At 49.1% G+C, this 17,984-nt stretch overlaps 6 protein-coding genes across 6 annotated transcripts; 4 read left to right on the forward strand and 2 right to left on the reverse strand.

The window, feature by feature from the left end:
- Positions 1–1,330: 1,330 nt before the first annotated feature.
- Positions 1,331–4,471, reverse strand: FMAN_00470 (uncharacterized protein; the record flags this gene model as incomplete). The annotated part of the gene is made up of 3 exons (XM_041822325.1): positions 1,331–2,323; positions 2,375–4,116; positions 4,177–4,471. The coding sequence occupies 3 exons, from the start codon at positions 4,469–4,471 to the stop codon at positions 1,331–1,333; spliced, it is 3,030 nt and encodes a 1,009-aa protein (XP_041688016.1).
- Positions 4,472–7,389: 2,918 nt separating this feature from the next.
- Positions 7,390–8,496, forward strand: FMAN_00471 (putative negative regulatory factor PREG; the record flags this gene model as incomplete). Its single annotated transcript, XM_041822326.1, has 2 exons — positions 7,390–7,991; positions 8,046–8,496. 2 exons carry the CDS (start codon positions 7,390–7,392, stop codon positions 8,494–8,496), a joined length of 1,053 nt encoding a protein of 350 aa, XP_041688017.1.
- A 552-nt stretch (positions 8,497–9,048) lies between these two features.
- Positions 9,049–9,672, forward strand: FMAN_00472 (uncharacterized protein; the record flags this gene model as incomplete). Its single annotated transcript, XM_041822327.1, has 2 exons — positions 9,049–9,560; positions 9,612–9,672. 2 exons carry the CDS (start codon positions 9,049–9,051, stop codon positions 9,670–9,672), a joined length of 573 nt encoding a protein of 190 aa, XP_041688018.1.
- A 2,180-nt stretch (positions 9,673–11,852) lies between these two features.
- On the forward strand, positions 11,853–12,323 carry FMAN_00473 (uncharacterized protein; the record flags this gene model as incomplete). Its single annotated transcript, XM_041822328.1, has 3 exons — positions 11,853–12,017; positions 12,078–12,090; positions 12,148–12,323. 3 exons carry the CDS (start codon positions 11,853–11,855, stop codon positions 12,321–12,323), a joined length of 354 nt encoding a protein of 117 aa, XP_041688019.1.
- A 729-nt stretch (positions 12,324–13,052) lies between these two features.
- On the forward strand, positions 13,053–13,728 carry FMAN_00474 (uncharacterized protein; the record flags this gene model as incomplete). The annotated part of the gene is made up of 3 exons (XM_041822329.1): positions 13,053–13,063; positions 13,152–13,458; positions 13,522–13,728. The coding sequence occupies 3 exons, from the start codon at positions 13,053–13,055 to the stop codon at positions 13,726–13,728; spliced, it is 525 nt and encodes a 174-aa protein (XP_041688020.1).
- A 390-nt stretch (positions 13,729–14,118) lies between these two features.
- Positions 14,119–15,248, reverse strand: FMAN_00475 (uncharacterized protein; the record flags this gene model as incomplete). The annotated part of the gene is made up of 2 exons (XM_041822330.1): positions 14,119–15,165; positions 15,213–15,248. The coding sequence occupies 2 exons, from the start codon at positions 15,246–15,248 to the stop codon at positions 14,119–14,121; spliced, it is 1,083 nt and encodes a 360-aa protein (XP_041688021.1).
- Between the last annotated feature and the right edge of the window lie 2,736 nt (positions 15,249–17,984).

Genomic DNA, 17,984 nt, shown 5'->3' on the forward strand with positions numbered 1-17,984 from the left:
ATCAGTAGCTTGTATGCTTTTATATCTCCAGTGAAGAACGAGAAAGCGAAATTCCAAAGCGAGAGGAGACACACTCTTATATAGAAGACACCCAAGATCTCATCACCCAGTGGACATCGTCGATGCCTCAACACATTTCACCCAATCCGAGGAATCATTAATTCCACCTGGTCAAGTTTACATCACCCGTCCAATCCCATTGGCTAGTGAGAAGAAGTAAAGAAACCCTCAGAGCGTTGCACTTCTTCTTTTCTCTCTCAGGGAATGACGTGAAAGAGTCTCGTTGTGTATCGGGTACTTACTTAGATGTGCATGGATTGGATGGACGAGGCTCTGCTGGGGTATGTAAACATCCTTGGCGATACTCAACATGACACGGTCGAACTGTCAGCCAAGCCTTCACCTCGCAATGAGTTTAACTTGGCGATTAATTCAAGAAACAATCATGAATCCGAGGACAAGAATCGTCTTTGCCAGTCAGATTTTCAGTATCATTCTCAGTGAATCACCGTCACCAACAACGAGAGGTAACAGTAACAAACACCAAAACAAAAAGCATGTCATGCCACTATCATATCAAGTCGTTTAATTCCGTGGCTTCCGAGTTGTCATGTGTTTCCATGTACTAAACCCTACAGTCGATCTCTTTCCATGCCTAGCCTCAACCCTGCAGAACCCAAAAGAAGACTCACAAGAGGAGACGTCCCGCTCGAAGCCGGAGCATTTACACAGACAGGGCTGATTAATTGACGTCAAAGTGACTGCATGTCTTATACAAGGTTATTTCAATGTCTACCTTATTCTCACAACACATCACGCGCTCAACATCTACTGCGTATTCGCATATCTAGGCTCTTGGGTATCGAGATTCCTCATTTTCGATGATGATGTTTCTCTTGGGGTGATAATGTACTGATACTCTTCATAAACCACCGTCATTCTCCCTTCACCGTGTCATTCCACGTTTCATTGCATGGCAACCCTCCGTCATGAACTTGATCCAGCCCATTCATACACCCTTGTAGCATATCAGTCACGAGCAATACACCCTTGCCCCTCTTGGCCGCTTAGCCCCGGCAGATCCAGCGTCTGCCGTTAATTCCAGCACATCACCCGAGGAAATGTGACTCTATGCGACGGAAATTGTGACTGCGACTGCAAGCTTACCGCAAGTCCCCCCATCAGATATCATTATTCAACCACGCTATGTCAAGAAGAAGCATAATATAGGTTACATCAATGGCCTTTGCGGTCTAGTATACAACACACCATTCCAATCAACGCCTTCCGACACCACCATGTTTTCTCCGCCATTACCTGGAGGCACACCTCAATATCCCGCCTGCTCCATCTGATACGCTGCTGTTTTTGCTCGCTCCCGCACATCCAAATCTCCATCTTGCTTTGTGAGAGCCTCCATTTTGGAGTAGAACCCAAGCTTTCGTAATTCGTGCGCCCTGAGAGCACAAGCTTGGGTCTCACCATCGTCATCCTTATAAGTCAGGTTGATAATCAAGTGACATAGCGCTACCCGGACTTCTCGATCTTTGCTACTGGCCTGCTGCGCCAGAAGTTTCAAAAGATCTGTTTGCGCGATGATCATCTGCTGATGTCGTGAGATGCTCGCCGCGATATGCGTTAGGATGTATATAACGGCCACAATAATCTTGCTCTGTGGGTGGAACATCCTGGGCTCTCGGCCACTCGTAACTCGACGGGAAAAAGGTCTATGCACCTTGGGTCGCAGTTTGGATGATAGTATCTCGAATAACCGTTCGCTTCCGAATTCATGCAGCAAAAAGTCGATCATCTCCGTTGTCTCATTCGTTGTCTCTGGTGACAGACCACTTCGAGGCCTTCCAATCAGGTTCCGAATCATATCCAGCCCTTGTTCCTGGATCGCTACATCGTCATTCCGTGCTCTCCGGACCGGGTTTAATTCGGATTCTCGCACCGCTGCGAGTTTGTCTTCAACTTGTCTCAGCCTTGAAGAGTCGGCGGCGTTGAGTTCTCGAAGCATTCCGTTTGATCCGTAAATCCACCGATGGGGTTCGTCTGATGGTTGCATATCCACATCGTCGTCCATATCCAGTCCCGACGCTTCCCGTTCCTTCGCCAGCTGCAAGGCCATGTCTTCCGTGTCGTCGCAAACCAACTGCTGTAGCCAGTGAGATCCAAGCTCAGCCAGGCATGCTTTCTTCAGGTCGGGTCCAACGGCATCTACAAAGTGTTTGAGTGCCCACAATCCGTTCAAGCGAAGAGCCGGGTTTTGTGAGTGGGCATGCTCGCAAAGAACAGTCACAACGCCATTCTCGGCAAGAAGCTGTGACAATTAGTATCTGTACTCCACCAAGACGGTTTCTTAAAAACATACCTCTCGCACTGGGCTGACCTCCAGGACCAGGTTGCAGATAGCCCCAGTAGCAGCGATTTGAACATTGACGTCCGGATGTTTCATGAAGCGGAAGACGGGCAGCGCAACTCCATGGTCAACTAGAGATGTTCGCAGAATGCTGACTGATCTCGAGAGCATTCGAACAACATGACATCCGGCAACGATCACGGAAGAAGGATTGGCACCATATCCTGCCGTTTCCCCCTTTCTGGTAGTCTCGGCGCTTGGCTTTTCTGAGCCTCGCTCCTTTGCACTCTGGGGTCTTCTGGGATACTCCGAAAGGGACTCGACAACGTAGGAAACCACATCTTCGGCCACAAATGCTTTTCTGTAGTCTTCTTTACCCCCTGCGAGAGCTGCGATGGCCTTCAATGTGCTTTCGCGCACTTTGAGTCGGTGAACCAAGAGCTCATTCTGACCCTCCTGACCAAGTTGGGCCATTGGGGAGTTGTTCTCGACCTCCATATCGATATCTGTGTGAGGCGACCAGTAATAGGGCCGTGTGCCTTCCTTTACAGGAGTGTAGGCGTGTTTAAGAAGCCGACTCAACACAGGCACGGCTTCACATTCGTAGGCTGCCTTCTGGAGATACTCGCTGTCTGTAATCATGCGTGCCAAAACCACTGGTGCGCGCTCCAAAATAGTGCGTTTGACCGTATTGTCGACCTTATTGACATCTGAGACGTCTTTGTCATTTTTTGCTATCATGCGGACGAGAAGCGGTACCACGAGAAGTCCCAGGCTCGCTTCTCTCAGCCCTTTGCTTGCTACTCCGCCTTTGATAAGGGCAGCAAGAATATCAGAGGCAAGAAGGCGCTCATATTCACCTGAGCGCCTCACGAGTCGGACCAGCCAGGGAATAAAGGGGCTCTCGATCTCCTCAGTATCTTCAGGACTCGAGCTCGTGGTTTGAAATCGAGGAGAATCCCATATAGCAGACGAGCTGAACCTGCTCAGAGAAGATCGGCTAGATGATTGCGAATCCGAGGAGCCACCTGTTGGTACGGAGCCGTAGGGGGATGTAGATTGGTTTCGGGGCAAGTTGATGGGAAGCATATACTCCATCGCAGTCACTGAATGCTGACGCATGCTGTTAGGGCCTGTCTGCTCGACGTCCAGGTTTACTGCAGGCTCAAATTTGATAGGCGGGAACACAGCAAGAATAGAAGGAGAATTTGCCAGTCTATTTGCCCGATATTTTGAATCTCCCAGAATAGCACCGATAGCCTCAAGTATCGAATTCAATCTTAATGTTTGGGGCGCCGGCTCGGGGAAAGCCTCAAAGAGCCCATCGCTCTTTGCTGAAGCATCAGCCCCTGGAACAACCTCTCCACGAAGGACCGCAACGCTTGCTAAACGGGTCGCTAGCGCATCTAATACTCCGGATGTTGCCAAAGCTTGTTGATGACGCTCTTCACGGCAAAGTCGAGATATCAAGCCTGCTGCGAGCGAAACTTGCGATTGTAGGAGGATATTCGTAGAAGTGTTAGAGAGCATTGCCCCGAACGAATCGAGATATTGGGCAGAGAATACGGTATCCGCTAGAGATTCCACATCGATGGGCGAAGATGGCGCTGCCAGGGCAGAAGCATCAGCTATATCGGTCAATGCCTTGAGGGCTGCGATGACGAGTTGCGGTGCGTTGGTGAACGGTGATACGTTGGCCATGAGGGAGGGAATTGCGCGTGCCGCATGAAGGGGCGCAAGGAAAGTAGGCCCTCCTAATCATGTCCATCAGTAACTATAACCAGGCGATGTCGAGCACTTTGTTGAGAACATACCGTTCGCGAAGCTCGCCACCAACTGAAGCGCCTGTAACCTCACATTCTCATCTTCCGATAACGGCCTCTGTGGTAAAGGATATCGAGAGTCCTTCCCGTTTGGCTTTGCTGGTGACCTGGCCGAGGCCAATGTTCTGACAATTGGATCAAGAACACCCAAGCCAACCCACTGCTCTTTTCTTTGTACATGGCCGATGATTTCATTCTTGAGAGCTCTTAAGGCGTCAGTCTGTTCGGGCAATGTTCTAGCGTTCCGCAACTGAGCCAGAATCGGGTGGCTTTGCGCTCGAGCCATGATGACGGGTTTTTGTATTAAAAGAAGATAGGTTGAGGAATTTGGAGTCGCAAGACAACGGCGTCGAGGAGGGGATTCGTGTGTAGCTGGACGGAATTACGTAGCTGTGGTTGCTGTTCAATGGGGGGAACCTAGAAATCGAGGACACTGAATGATGTTGACGCCTTCACATCCAATGAAACAGTATGCGCTGATAACTACTGGGACTTGCTTGAGAAGAGAAGAATCGGGGACTAATTGATCGAGGTTGGCCGATGACGATACGATAAGTGAGGAAATTGGGATTCGATGCTGCTGAAATTCAAGTTGTCAACTGTTAAGAAACATGCGAGTTACTATCAAAGCCAGTCCGGGGAAACATGGCGTCGTAGATCACGTCAAGTAAGGCGGACTCCGAAAGATGGCACGTGCTTCTATCTTATCGCAGTGATAAAGAAATTGATCGAAAAGCACTGTGGCTTGAGCAGCCACAACGCTGGTCGTGGGTCACTGGTGTATGAGACATGATGTTGAAGCTATCATGAGTCCTCTTCTAGTTTGTCTGATTTAGCTTTTTCTCTTCAAACTCATAGGTTTCAGCCGAGTTTTTAAGGCTTTGTGTAACTGGTTTGCATATCAAGAAACGTGGAGCTCGGTTTCTTTCTATTTTACTGCTTGAGAAACGTAGGACAATTTGACCTGATCAGAAAGATATGGTAAACCCAATTGACTGCACAAGCACTCTCAGGTCAACTCTTGATGTTTATCCAGTCAAGTGACTTTATATCTCTTAATTGAATCAGAGCTTGAAAGGAGCCAAATAATTTTGGCTCAAGTGCTATCTTTTTCTGACTACACAGTATCGAGGACGATGTTCTCATCCATTTGTGCCACATCAATCTACCACTTTGGTATAATAGCCGTTGATTTCACGACCACTGTTTGAACCGCGCATTGAATACCTAATATATAGTCATGGAGCCATCGTTATCGAGAAATTTAGCAAGGCCTTTCCTTGGTGGATTCGAAAGGCACCAATACTGGTGATGCACTATGAGGACGCATGATCGCCTGGATCATAGTTTCACATACCAATAAATTCAATTGGACACTGAGTTGACTTGAACAGGAAATGAAATGAAATGAAATGAAATGAGGCTTACGAGATGCCATGCGCGAACATAGGCTTATCTTCCATGTTGCCTCATCACAAAAGAAGTGTCTCGATAGTCAGTCATGTTCGTAATGACTCGATCAATTTCTGTTAATCTTATGACAGGTATCAAACCCACAATGGAGGCGCCTTAAGACAACACTATAAAACCTTCCTCTTTCATCACCGCTAGCCGCGTTAACATCTTAGACCGACTGTTTCGTAGCAACAACATCGCAATGTCTCCGCAAACTTAATCTATCCTTGACCGAGCTCCGATTTTGGAATGATCCGCTCGCGGCATTTGAGCGATGATCTGGGCTGTGGTGATATGCTCCAACCTCTGACGGCTTGTCGTTCCGTCCACGTTGTGGTTTGAGTGGCTCACGAACGTCGAAATACAGGGCCAGGCTGTACGAGGCTCTTTCTGGGGCATGAGGTGCATCTGGGGTAACGTAAACCTCCTTCGTCTAAGCAGGGACCTTTAAGGTGTCTGACTAGTGGTCTAGTCCTTGAGCGGTATATCCTCATTATGTGCCGTGTTTTGCTATTGTGCTGATCATGCCATGCCATGCCATGCCATAGCTGAGTGCACAGTCCCCGAACTTGATATTGCTCTGGGAAGAGGTCAATGGTCAATCACAAGAGCGCTTTGCCTACAGCCACGATACTTGCCTTTGTCTGCATCTGGTTTGCTCAAACACATACTGACGACATTTTTACACCACTAAGGGATTCACCGTGGTCAAGAGATACATGCAAATTCTATCTAACCAATCACCCTGGTTAGTGGCTGGCGTTGGTTCAGGCCTCTTCTCTCGCTTGAGACCCCTGGAGAGGGGGAATCATCAAGCTTTGAGGAAAGATTCACCCATCTCGGGCCTGGACCTATTGAAAGATTTGCTGTTCAGTTTGCCATCCGACCCGAGTCATTCTGCCAAGATCTGCCAAGGCCTCGTCCAGTGAGCAGATGAGCCTGCTAGGCCGTTGAGCCAGTGACTAACAGCCAGGCCTCCACTGGAGAGAAATTCTGCAGGGCAGCCGACCTGAGAGAGTGAGAGCGCGGTCCGGTCTTCATCCGGAGCAAAGTTGTACAGTTGCTTAGAAAAGTCTACGTGCTGTAACATCTCCTAAGGCATGTATGTACCCATATCTTGACCTGTGGACCCCCCGGCCCCGGGCTTGTCCGGTTGATTTATTACCCACTCACCTCACTTTCACCTACCAATGCTAGGCTTCCCAGCCCACCTTCGTCATCCCAAACTCTTTGTGCGCGTGTCGTATCGTATCTGACAAACAGCAGCCACTCTCTCAAATACCATACCACCCTCTAGTTACCGTGCCATACCATACCATCCATACCACCTTGAACAGCCCATGCTACTTTAGGATCTCTTGCTAACCCTCTAGCTTGGTATCCTTCGGTGAGCGTTCTTGTCCATAGCGCAGTTCCTGACACTGCAGATTGCGCCAGTGTCGCGCCCACATGGACTGAATCGATCAAACGCCATGATCTAATTCGCGATTCCACTAACCCCATACTTGATTTATCTACCGTATTGAGTTCAACTTCCAACTTCGACTCCTTCGTTGCCATTTTTCAATCTTGAAAGACCCTTGTCTTGCTTTACCGACATTCAACATCGCAACTTTTCAGCCCTACCAAAAACGCAACAAAACGCAACCCAACCTTAGCCAATCGCACACTACAACTTCAACTGGCCTAAAACCCCTCGATCCTACAACCGTCCCGACGAACCGACATCTCGACGATGCGCCGCAAATCATGCTGAAGACGTCTCCAGCCTTGTCCGCCTCCGCCAATGCCTCGCCTACCGCTTTTCGATATGCGACGTCGTCCCCTCAGCACTCCTCAAAGCCTTCGCCAGCTCTCCGGCGACGGCCTTCTACCCGCTCCGACACTCCATCATCCACCGACGCTATGAAGTCGTCTCCGATACAGCGTCCGAGACAGTATGTCGCGAATGACTCTGGTATACATGGCTCACCCGAAGTCCAACGACCGCCGTCATTAATTTCTCAAAAAGCCTCTGCGCATCCTGCACAATCACCTGCCCCCTCACGCCCTTCTCAGGATCAGACTGTGCAGCAAGGCCAAGGCCAAGCACCAAGCGGGGTGTCACCAACTAAACGTCGAAGCTCTCCCACCCCGACCAATCCAGATGCTGTTGCTGCTGCGAACTCTTCACCACAGACGAGTAAACGTGCCAAACCTGCTACGCCGCCACCAAAAGTGTTACCAGATCGTTATGAGCTCTGTGCTGTAGAGGATATGGTAGAGTTGGTTGCGCATATGTTGGCAGAGTTGATCGCTACGAATGACGCCATCCGAATTTCGAATGGCGGATTGACTCGCTTTCACTCAAGGTAGATTGCGGCTCTGCTCATTCGGATTTAATGGATTTAGCTAACATGATGCAGAACCGCACCTGGAATCTCGGTTCGAGATTACCTCCACCGTTTGGCTAGACATGCGACCCTAACACCACCGCTTCTCCTGGCCATGGTTTACTACATTGATCGGCTATGCGCCATGTACCAAGAATTCACCATCAATACGTTGACTGTGCATCGATTTTTAATCACTGCAGCTACAGTCGCTGCTAAAGGGTTATCAGACTCTTTCTGGAACAATACCACTTATGCTAGGGTCGGTGGCGTTCGAGTAGCAGAACTCAAATTACTAGAGTTGGAATTTCTCTACCGAGTCGATTGGAAAATTGTTCCAAACCCTGAAGTCCTCGTGGCATATTACAAGGGTCTAGTGGAACGAACCCCTGGCTATGTTTTAGAATCGGATGGTTCAGACGACGAAGATGAAGATGAGGATGATGACGCCGAAGACGGAGAGAATGAGCCTTCGGACAGTTAGACTTGACGCCAATTGGTTCTTTGTTTGGTATCGAGGCCAACAATCCTTCCAATTTCTAGGACTACTCAACCGAGCTGGCTGTGCAGCCAGGAGCTTTTTCACTAATTTCATTAACGGAACCATGACGAGAGGAAAAGAGTTGATTCTGCATAGCACTGCATTTACAGGCGTTGGGGATAAGGGCGGGTTTATTCCGATTATATTGAAACGGTACACGGATGGGATGGAATGCAAGGGTTGTATTATGTCAAACTTTTTGTACGAGAGCGTCTAGACTCAACTGTGAGCATTCACTGCACTGCATTTCATGATTAAAAACTTCCTGATCAAAGAGATCAGAACTTTGCCTGTTTTGCCTTATATAGATGATCTTAAACTGTGCATGCCCATTGTTCGTTGAAATAAATTAGCCGACAATCTACCGCCTCATACTGAAGCTAGGTACTACTACCGGGAGGTACCCATGTGTCGTTTCCAAGCTCCAGAGCTGCCATACTCACCATCCATCAACTACATCACCAGTCAAAGGCGAATCATTGCCCACTGCTTGCAATGAGGATCACAACCTTCCTATCAACCATCTGCGCCGCTGCGCTCGTAGCAGCTGAGCAGCGCACAGCTCAAGTTTACATCCAACCTATCCTATCCTCATCCTCGACACCCCAAATCCTAGCTGAAGTCGCCTACGACGCCGCCTCACTCATCTCCACTGAGATCGTCTCCTACGAGGCCCCTGAGCTGCCCGAGTCTGCATCCCTCGTCCGTGTTGGCATCTACGACCCCAAGTCTTCGCGCTGGATTGCAGGTACCACTGCTGCCTCAACGGAGAACTTTGACCGCGGATACGCGCCTACGATATTACTCTCGGTAGATGAGAGCGGCGATGTGCGCAGTGTGGCGCTTAAGGGGGTGAGAGTCGATGCTGGCCAGACAAGAGATTTTGGACCCAAGGCTGTTGTTATCGCGGAGAAGAAGGGGGCTCAGCCTGAGTTGAACAAGCCGGTTGTGCTGTCACCAAATGGCAGAAAGGCAGCTGAGGAGGAGCCCAAGTCTCTTTTGCAAAAGTGAGTATTGTTGAAACGAAATCAGAGAGTCAAATACTAACGTTTGAATAGGTATTGGTGGCTTATTGCTATCGTGGTTGTCATGTCGATGGCTGGTGGAAACGAGAAATAGACTTACATACGCTCTAACCAACCATTCTATGCCAATTTTATTCCTCATATCACCGTGAATTATATTATTGGCGACCCAGGCATTTGGGTCTGTGGGTTGCGCGTGTGTCTGCGCCTGCGGGAACGTGATGATCTTGGCCATGAGGTTGGGGATGACCCAGAAACGGGGATCATCTCACGACAGCATCATAAGACTATCAGTCAAGAAAGAAATAGGTCTCCCTAGCTCTTTCTTCCTTTCATATGTCTCTGCTTGGACTTATAGCTAAGGTAAGTCGGAGGGAAAAGGGGGAAGGGAGGCGATCGGACTTATCATCAGCATTGCCCAGTATTACTTCATCTTGCTGGAGGACTTTGCTGCCGGAGATCCGGCTCCAGGTCCTTGATCTTGCCAAATTTCGCATTCCTTTGTGCAAAGATGAGCTCTTATTGTTCGAACAAGCTAAAAAGATCGGCGAACCTCTTGCTATAGCAAGGTCTTCCTATGGCATATAAATGACTAATGATTCCCGATATACGAAACGAGTGGGAAGAGAGTTGCGTTGAACTCAAAGTCCTTCTAAAAGTTCGGGTTCCTCACGCGTTGACGTTACAGATAACTAATTCAGTACGTTTGGCAACACATTGGGCTTACAGCGTATGGATAGCAGCTTGGCTTGGAAGATGAGCGTCATGAAATCAAGAAACTAAACCTCACAGCTATCAGGAACTCTATTTCAAAGCTTTCCCCCACAGCTTCAACGAGGAGTATTCTTGGACCTTGGAGTTCACTATTTAGTCTCCAAGCGACTCACATTATCGGTATTCGCGCCTTCACTTCGGTGGAAAAGAAAACTCAGAAATCGATTATGCCACCTCGAGTGTGTCACAAGGGCCACTGAAGGTGCGTAGCAAATTCAGCCCTGAAGAGCCAGAGTACTGGGGATATCTGGGAAGATTGTTTGCAGAGTTGGCCAAGGACAACAGGCTACGAAACTTACGGCGAAAGTAAGTTTCCAATTCATTGAGAGCTATATTATCGCCATTCATCTGAGGTGTAATAGAGCTTGTGTCTCTTTTCGGTACTAGGTAATTTACCACTGTAGCTCAAGGACTTACTTATTTTCGAGGACTTCAATGTAGCATTTGCCTATAGCGCTGGCCACCCATACCCCCTCAATCATATTCGTCTCATGGCAGATCCTCGAGTTACCGCGGTGGAAGTTCCGGATTCTCACGGCTTTATATCTCATCCATGATTGATGCTCGGGACTTCTTCAACGCCTACCAGAAAGCTGGGAATGGCAGCACTTAGAATTGATAAGTCTGACTCTTGCCGCGCTTGCTCCCTGTTCGAGCAACGAATAGATCAGTGAACTTATACGTATGGCTAGCGAGTTGCCCTTAGTATGCTGAAGCTGCAGCCCGTTTGCATTATGGATTGGGCAAAAAGGCATCGCAGCAGGCTTCTTACCGCAAGAGTGATGCGTCTATGATATGGCAGAGCACTTAGAAGATGTACATCCAACCTCGTGTTACAGAGGCAGAGGCATAGGAACGAGTTCTTAAGGGCACTCTCATTCCCCAGGAGGAGTTTTTGGATCCTAAGTCGATCGAGTCCAATGGCGATACCATTATACAACTTGATTTGTCGGACGGTATTGTGTACCATATCTCTAGAACAGATATGTGATCACACTTGAGTAGGAGAGCAATCTGTTAATGAGAAAAGGCATTGTAGACTAACAAAGTAGGCATATTGGGAAGGAATCAGAAAGCTTCTAGTACTAAATAAGAACGCTACAATACTGATCAGAATGCCTAAGACATACTGAAATTACCTAATTCTTTTCATTAAATACCTTAGGTACATAGAAAAGAGGTTTTCAGTTTTCTCATCACGCATTGGCTTGAAGACAGTATTGAGTGATCTCCAGCAGATCACGTGGGAGGCTGAGCATAGATACCCGCTTGGTCGACTAGTCTATATCGGGCTAGATCCATCAGCTCATCCTCTGGTTGCCATGGATATTAAGGGAACGAGATCTGGGTCGCACTTGCAGCTCAGCACCCGCAGCTCGCGCCGCATTTCAACCTTTGCATACATCCACTTCGTTCACCTCTCTTTGCAGTCACACCGCTGCCAAACAACATCGCACTTTTCACTCCTTAGCTTTTCATAAAAGCAATACTAACGCAACGATGGCCGACAACAACGCTACTCTTCCCCAGGATCCTTCCCAGGTCCAGGGCGCTACCTTTGCCGAGGAGAAGGGAAAGGGAAAGGCTCCTGCTGAGCAGATGACTGAGGACACCGCTATGGATGAGGATGACGACGATGACAGCGACGATGATGATGATGAGGAGGTATGTGCTGCCGTCCTCCGATATTTGGTTCTTGACAATTGCTAACACTGATTTTCTTAGGTCCCCGAAGCCGGTAATTACATGCACCTGCAAAATTCAGACCATGAATCAAGCTAACCCACGCGCGCAGATGAGGAAGATGGCTTGGAGGAGATTGACCCCAACAACATCGTCCAAGGTCGCCGTACTCGAGGTGCCCAAATTGACTTCGCCAAGGCCGCCGAGCAAGTCCCTGCCGACGACGAGGATGAGGAAGACGATGAAGACTTCCAGCCCCCCAACGAGGACACCAAGATGTCTGACTAAATGCACGCCATGTCCTGATCCTATGGGTGTTTATGGAGGAGACAGTACGATGTTATGAATTTTGGAACTGAGCAAAAATAAAAAGGCGTGGGCGCGGATGAATATACCTGTTTACCCAGGCTCTGGGCTTGGGGATCTAGGCGGCACGGAGTCGTGGATAGCATCAGCCACCTTTAGCATTCAACCGCTTTGCATATGTACTGTACGCGTGCAGTTACATGCATTTATGAGCAATTTGAGATGGCATTAATACAGTCAAAATCCCTGTGCAACATCAATATTGTGATGCTTATCACGCGCTGAGTTGAGAAATTATAGCTGTGCTGAAGCTCTGCCTGCTCTAAGCTCATGTGCCATGTTTGACTCACTTATGCCTACCATCCATAGTAAAACCATCATACCCGTCATTGTATACGTAATTAAATGCCTATCTCAACAACAAATCAACTTAATCGTGACTTGTCCTCAAGTCGAAATTCAACATCAAACTCCAGACCATGACACGGGATTGGACAGCCCCTCGGTACGTATCCTCCGTCCTCCCCAATCCAATGAGCCAGACCGCTGTCATCAACTAAGAGAGAACACCTAAGAAAAACAGCCAGGGTATCGTAGGGGGGAGGACCCGAGATTCGCGAACCCCTCGATAATTTTTTAATCTTCATCTCCTTTATACACAAACCCTTTCTTGGTTTGTCCCCCCGACTATCTGGTCTCGACAGAATAGTCATGGCGCAACGGTACGACGCTCCTTTGCAGATGGTGGCAAATCGCATCATCAGAACCCGAACAATCGATTCGAGACAAAGTATTGACAGCGCATCATAGATTCGGTGCATCGTCGCTTCATCAGCGCGACTCTCGCAGCGCTCTCTTCGAGGGCTACACTGGCGACTCAGCATCTCGACGACCCGTTAGCGCGAGCCCAAACCGAGGATACGGCTACGGCGGATACGGAGCCCCCTCGCCTTCGCCCCTTGGACAGGGAGGTTTCGATGCATCGAGACCTGGTTCGTTCCGATCTGCGACACCGAACAAGAGGGGCCAGTATAGCGATGCGGTGCTCAATGAGCTTGAGAGCCAGAACGACGCGCAGGTGGAGGGTATTCTTGGCAAGGTCAAGGTGCTGAAGGACGTGAGTTGTTTTACTCCTTTCCAAGTGTTGTTGGTGGTGGAGGAACTGACAGTTGGGTGATAGATGACGGTTGCGATTGGAGACGAGATCCGTGAGTCCTCGGCGCTGGCGGAGAAGATGAACGATAGTTTCGACTCGACACGCCTGCGACTTCGTGGCACTATGAACCGCATGCTTGTCATGGCTCAGCGAACTGGTGTTGGCTGGAAGGTCTGGCTCATCTTCTTCGCCGCTGTGATGATGCTTTTCATCTACGTTTGGCTATTTTAATCTCGAGGTCTTCACATGACACGACTCGAATCATCGACTGAAGAGCATGGAGGCATTGATTGACTGAGAAAAAGAAAAAGATCAGTACGATGTGCATTCTGAAATGGCGTTTGGATTGGTGTTTTGCAATTTACAATAATGCATTATAATCGGTGATCTTGGCAGACACGGGAGAAGCATCACATCACGCAACGATCATGTTGCCCTCTACAAAGGTTGTAATCACATTTCTGGGCAAGCCTGTGGCTAGCAACCCATCTTTCACTTTCATATCGAAAGACGGGAAGCGCTCAACTTCAATTCTGCTTTGATAATGAACAATGAATGGGTATATAACACTGCTGTCTGAACTAGTCTATCTATTGATCGTGTCGCATTAGTCGTAAAGTGCTAGCCGTGACGGGCTCGTCGTCCAGCGGGACTGCTCTGCATAAAACTGCTGCCATCTTGAGAGAGAAGGTTACTTAGATCCATGCTGGCGCGTGGATGTGCCATGCTAGAACGGCCCTGGAAAGTAGGCGACATAGGACGAGGGAGGGTTGCAGAGCGAGGTGCGAAACTAACGTCAACGTCGTCTTCATCATCGTCCTCGTCGTCGTTGGATGACTCTTGTTCACTACTGGAGATTTCGGCTTCAGAGTCGGTATGCTCGTAGCCGCCGCTCTCAGCCTCGGGGATATCTTCGTCAAGATCGGCCTCCATATCCATGCCAAGGTCATCGTCTTGAGCGAAGTCTTCCTCGTCGAGAAGATGGCCGTTATCCTCTTCTTCTTCGAGCTCTTCGGTGTCGCCGTACATGTCGTTAGCATCCGGCTCACCGCGGACCAGGGCCTCGCGAAAAGCGTCGTCGCCCATCCTCATACGTGCTTGCATGAGATCGTTCTGGCGCTCTGCTCTCAGAGCCTCATCATCTGTTTCTTCAACGTCCTCTTCATCCTCATCCTCTTCCTCTTCCTCTTCCTCGTCCTCTTCGTCATCGTCCTCATCTTCGTCGCCAAAAGCATATCCTTCTTCATCAGCATCAGGAATTTCATCGTCTAAATCTTGAGCTCCGTCAAGCTGGACATCATCCATGGTACCCTCGCCAGGCATACCCTCCGCTTCAGCTTCAGCTAGTTCTTGAGCTAGTTGTTCTCGGCGCATTGCTTCTTGGTGCTCCTCTTGCTCCCGCTTCTCCTCACGCATCTGGTGCAATGTCTTAGGAACACCTGGGGGTTTCAGCCAGCCACTGCCATAATTTTGAACGTTCAGTCGTCTTCTTTGCATGTACTGTTCGTCTGCAGCCAGCCGAGCGAGAGCTGATCGTTCAACAAGCTTTGTTCGTTGCCGGGCCTGGTTTGCGCCATGTTGAATGTTATGTGTATCACCGCTAAAGTCGTCGAGAGGTCCAGGTGGGGTGTAAGGACTGCGAGAAGATCTGTACCACAAAGAATGCGACTAAGTACGTTAGCATTTATAGTTAACTACGTCCGCAACAGCCTTACGTCTCGCGGTGTGAAATCTGGTAGTGTAGTGAACATGACAGCCAGGTCAAGACGCGGTCGCGTCAAGCTGTTAGGTGTAGCTATTGATGTTGTATTGACTTGACATTTCCAGGACAACAACCTTAAGTCTCCTGTTACGAAATGGCGGGGCAGTTCCCGCCATAAACGCGCATCAGCGCCTAATAGCCGCCATTGGTGGGAACCCGTTGTCGAAACAATGCAACATTACGAGCTTCACAAAATGTTAATAATTAAAGGAATTGACAGGGTTGTTGATAAAAAAGTGATATGTGAATTATGAGACCTGAGTTTGGCTGGCTGTGAAATCTTCGGTCGACTAAACACTACCTCAAATACGGCTGAATATTTTCCAGCGGCTGGGTCGGCTTGACATGAGCGGTTTACAGCAGAGGGCAAACACCTTGTTTGTTCTAGACTCATGTCTCTGATCTGAGAAATGAAACCCCCAAAGAGCGACTGCAACTCTGTCGATCTGAAATTGAATTGAACTCACCGCCTGGAGCCAAGCTTATGATTTCTTTTCGGAGACTTTCTGATACGATCAACAATGAGGCTGCAGGAAGAGTGGGTGGTTTATTCATTCTGTTTGGTAACCAAATCTTCGATTGCCGTGTGATTTGCCTTGTACTGCTTCAGCATTGGATGGATGGTATCTCGACAAACTCCTGCAACTCGCTTGCATTGCTGCCCTGTACCGTACAGCGCTAGACCCTTGCTTCATGCAAAGAATTCGTTCCATACCTTGGTAGGTAAAGTAGCTCGTAAATTACTTGTAGCGAAACTTGAGTTGGACATCGGAAGAAGTCGGAATCAGGAGTGGGAGGCTCCCCAGCCCGTAGTCAACACAGCAAAGCAACCATGGCAACTCCGGGATTTGGCCGTAAAGACCGTCGGCTTCTCTCCGTCGGCCTCGAACTGAATGAGGTTTTTTGTTTTTGTTCTGGATTTTCGGGGATCGGGAAGTTGGACTCTGGGCATCTCTGGTTCATAGGCTGAACGAAGCTATGTCTACGGATTGACGGCTCCGCAAGCCCGTAATGGAGATGCACTGCACTTACTGCAGACGGCCCAGCCTAGCAATGTAGGCCACAGCGGCAGCAGCAATGAGAGCAGCACAAGTTACATGAGATGCCGTTTAGCACCGCCGAACTCGCTGTGGTCCACAAGCAGTCTCCGCTCAAGGCAAACGAGCCAGCAACTCGCTTTTATTTATAATCTCTCAACTCTTGATTTGAGCTCCTTTCGGGATCCATTCGCCCGCCGCCGTTTTAGTATATTTTATATGCGGTATCAACGCCGAGAGATAAGCAATTGTGGCTCCCCGCGCTAGGAAATACGGCCAACGCGAACGAGATCTGGTAGCATTGGACTGGATCCTCCTGAGTCTTGACTGTAATGCGGCCGAGACGAGTTGAGAGCGTACGTATTCGTCAAAGACATATGCTGTCATGTCTAACGGAGGACAAAGACCGTACTCGTCATGCATCGGGGAGCAGTGACTTGAGATCCGTACAAAACTCCTCAAATGTTGTCTGTCTTTCCCCAGACCACATGTTTTTACAGCCCTTGCAACCATAGGCCTCTCAGTGTTGTACCGGTTCGAATTGCCCATCTCAGTGACGTCTTTCATGCAAGCCCACTGCAACTGTAATACTTCACAGAACCTAACCTCGCAGGCAGGGTCCCCGCAGGGACTCCCGAAGCATGGTGAGACAGGTGCATCTGCGCGATGGCGTCGACTAAAGACGGCGCTAGACGATCTTTTACCCTTGGCACGCTTTGGCTGCCGTGTGTGTGGTGTGCACGGCACGAGCTTGTTCCGTTTTAGTGCACCTGGAGACATAGTAAACGGTGGTTGGCTCGAGATAAGAAACGACTTGACTTTGGAGACCCTGATTGGTCGCCTCTCACAATTTTATGTTGTCCATCTTTTGACTGTGAATCTGTGAGATAATGAAGTGACGGCGATGAACATCACACGTGTAAGTGCCTCTCATCAACGGTCCAAGGCGCTGACTCTGACTCCGACTCCGAGAACCAAAAACGCTCACGTTGGGGGTCCATGTCCTCGGCTGGCTCTGAGATGCGCTCGGCGACTCTCAGAAACATCCCGAGATCCCAGGGCATAATTTCAAATTTCAACTCCACTATGCAGTGTGGCCTGCTTCTCACGCGAGTGCAGGAGGAATATTCCACAGCGGCAATGGCCGTGGTTGAGGCAAATAACAGGACAGGGAAGCGACTCTAATCATTTCAAACGTTGTAATGCTTGTGTCGACGTGGCATACTGGCAGGCAGAGACAGGCAAGACAAAGTGGAAGATCACAGCCAGCCTAGGGCCTAGATGATATTCACTTCACGTATGTACCACACCAAATTACAACACATGAGTATAACGTAGCAATAATCTAGCGTTTGCATGTACGTAGGGACACTGGTTAAGGTAGTGAGTGGCACACGGACGGAATCACATCTCAAATCTCGCACAGAGAACCCAGATGCAACACCAGCATCCAGCTACTCGGACTGAAGTGCAGTGTAGGTAGTGCAGGATGGGGGTTGATAGACGAATCAGGCCCATCTCAAGCTCCCCCGCGCAGCATCTGTACGTCAAAGGTCCCGCCCCAGGTTCACAAGGACGCTGATGCTCATGGCTCCTCAATGCTGCTCGTAGAGACGAGACAACGTGGGCGCGACATCGGACTAGCTGGGCTTTGAAAATGGCAAGCCATGATTGGTGTCGCAAGTTGG

This window comes from Fusarium mangiferae (assembly GCF_900044065.1).
Source record: "Fusarium mangiferae strain MRC7560 genome assembly, contig: FMAN_scaffold013, whole genome shotgun sequence".
NCBI lineage: Eukaryota > Fungi > Ascomycota > Sordariomycetes > Hypocreales > Nectriaceae > Fusarium > Fusarium mangiferae.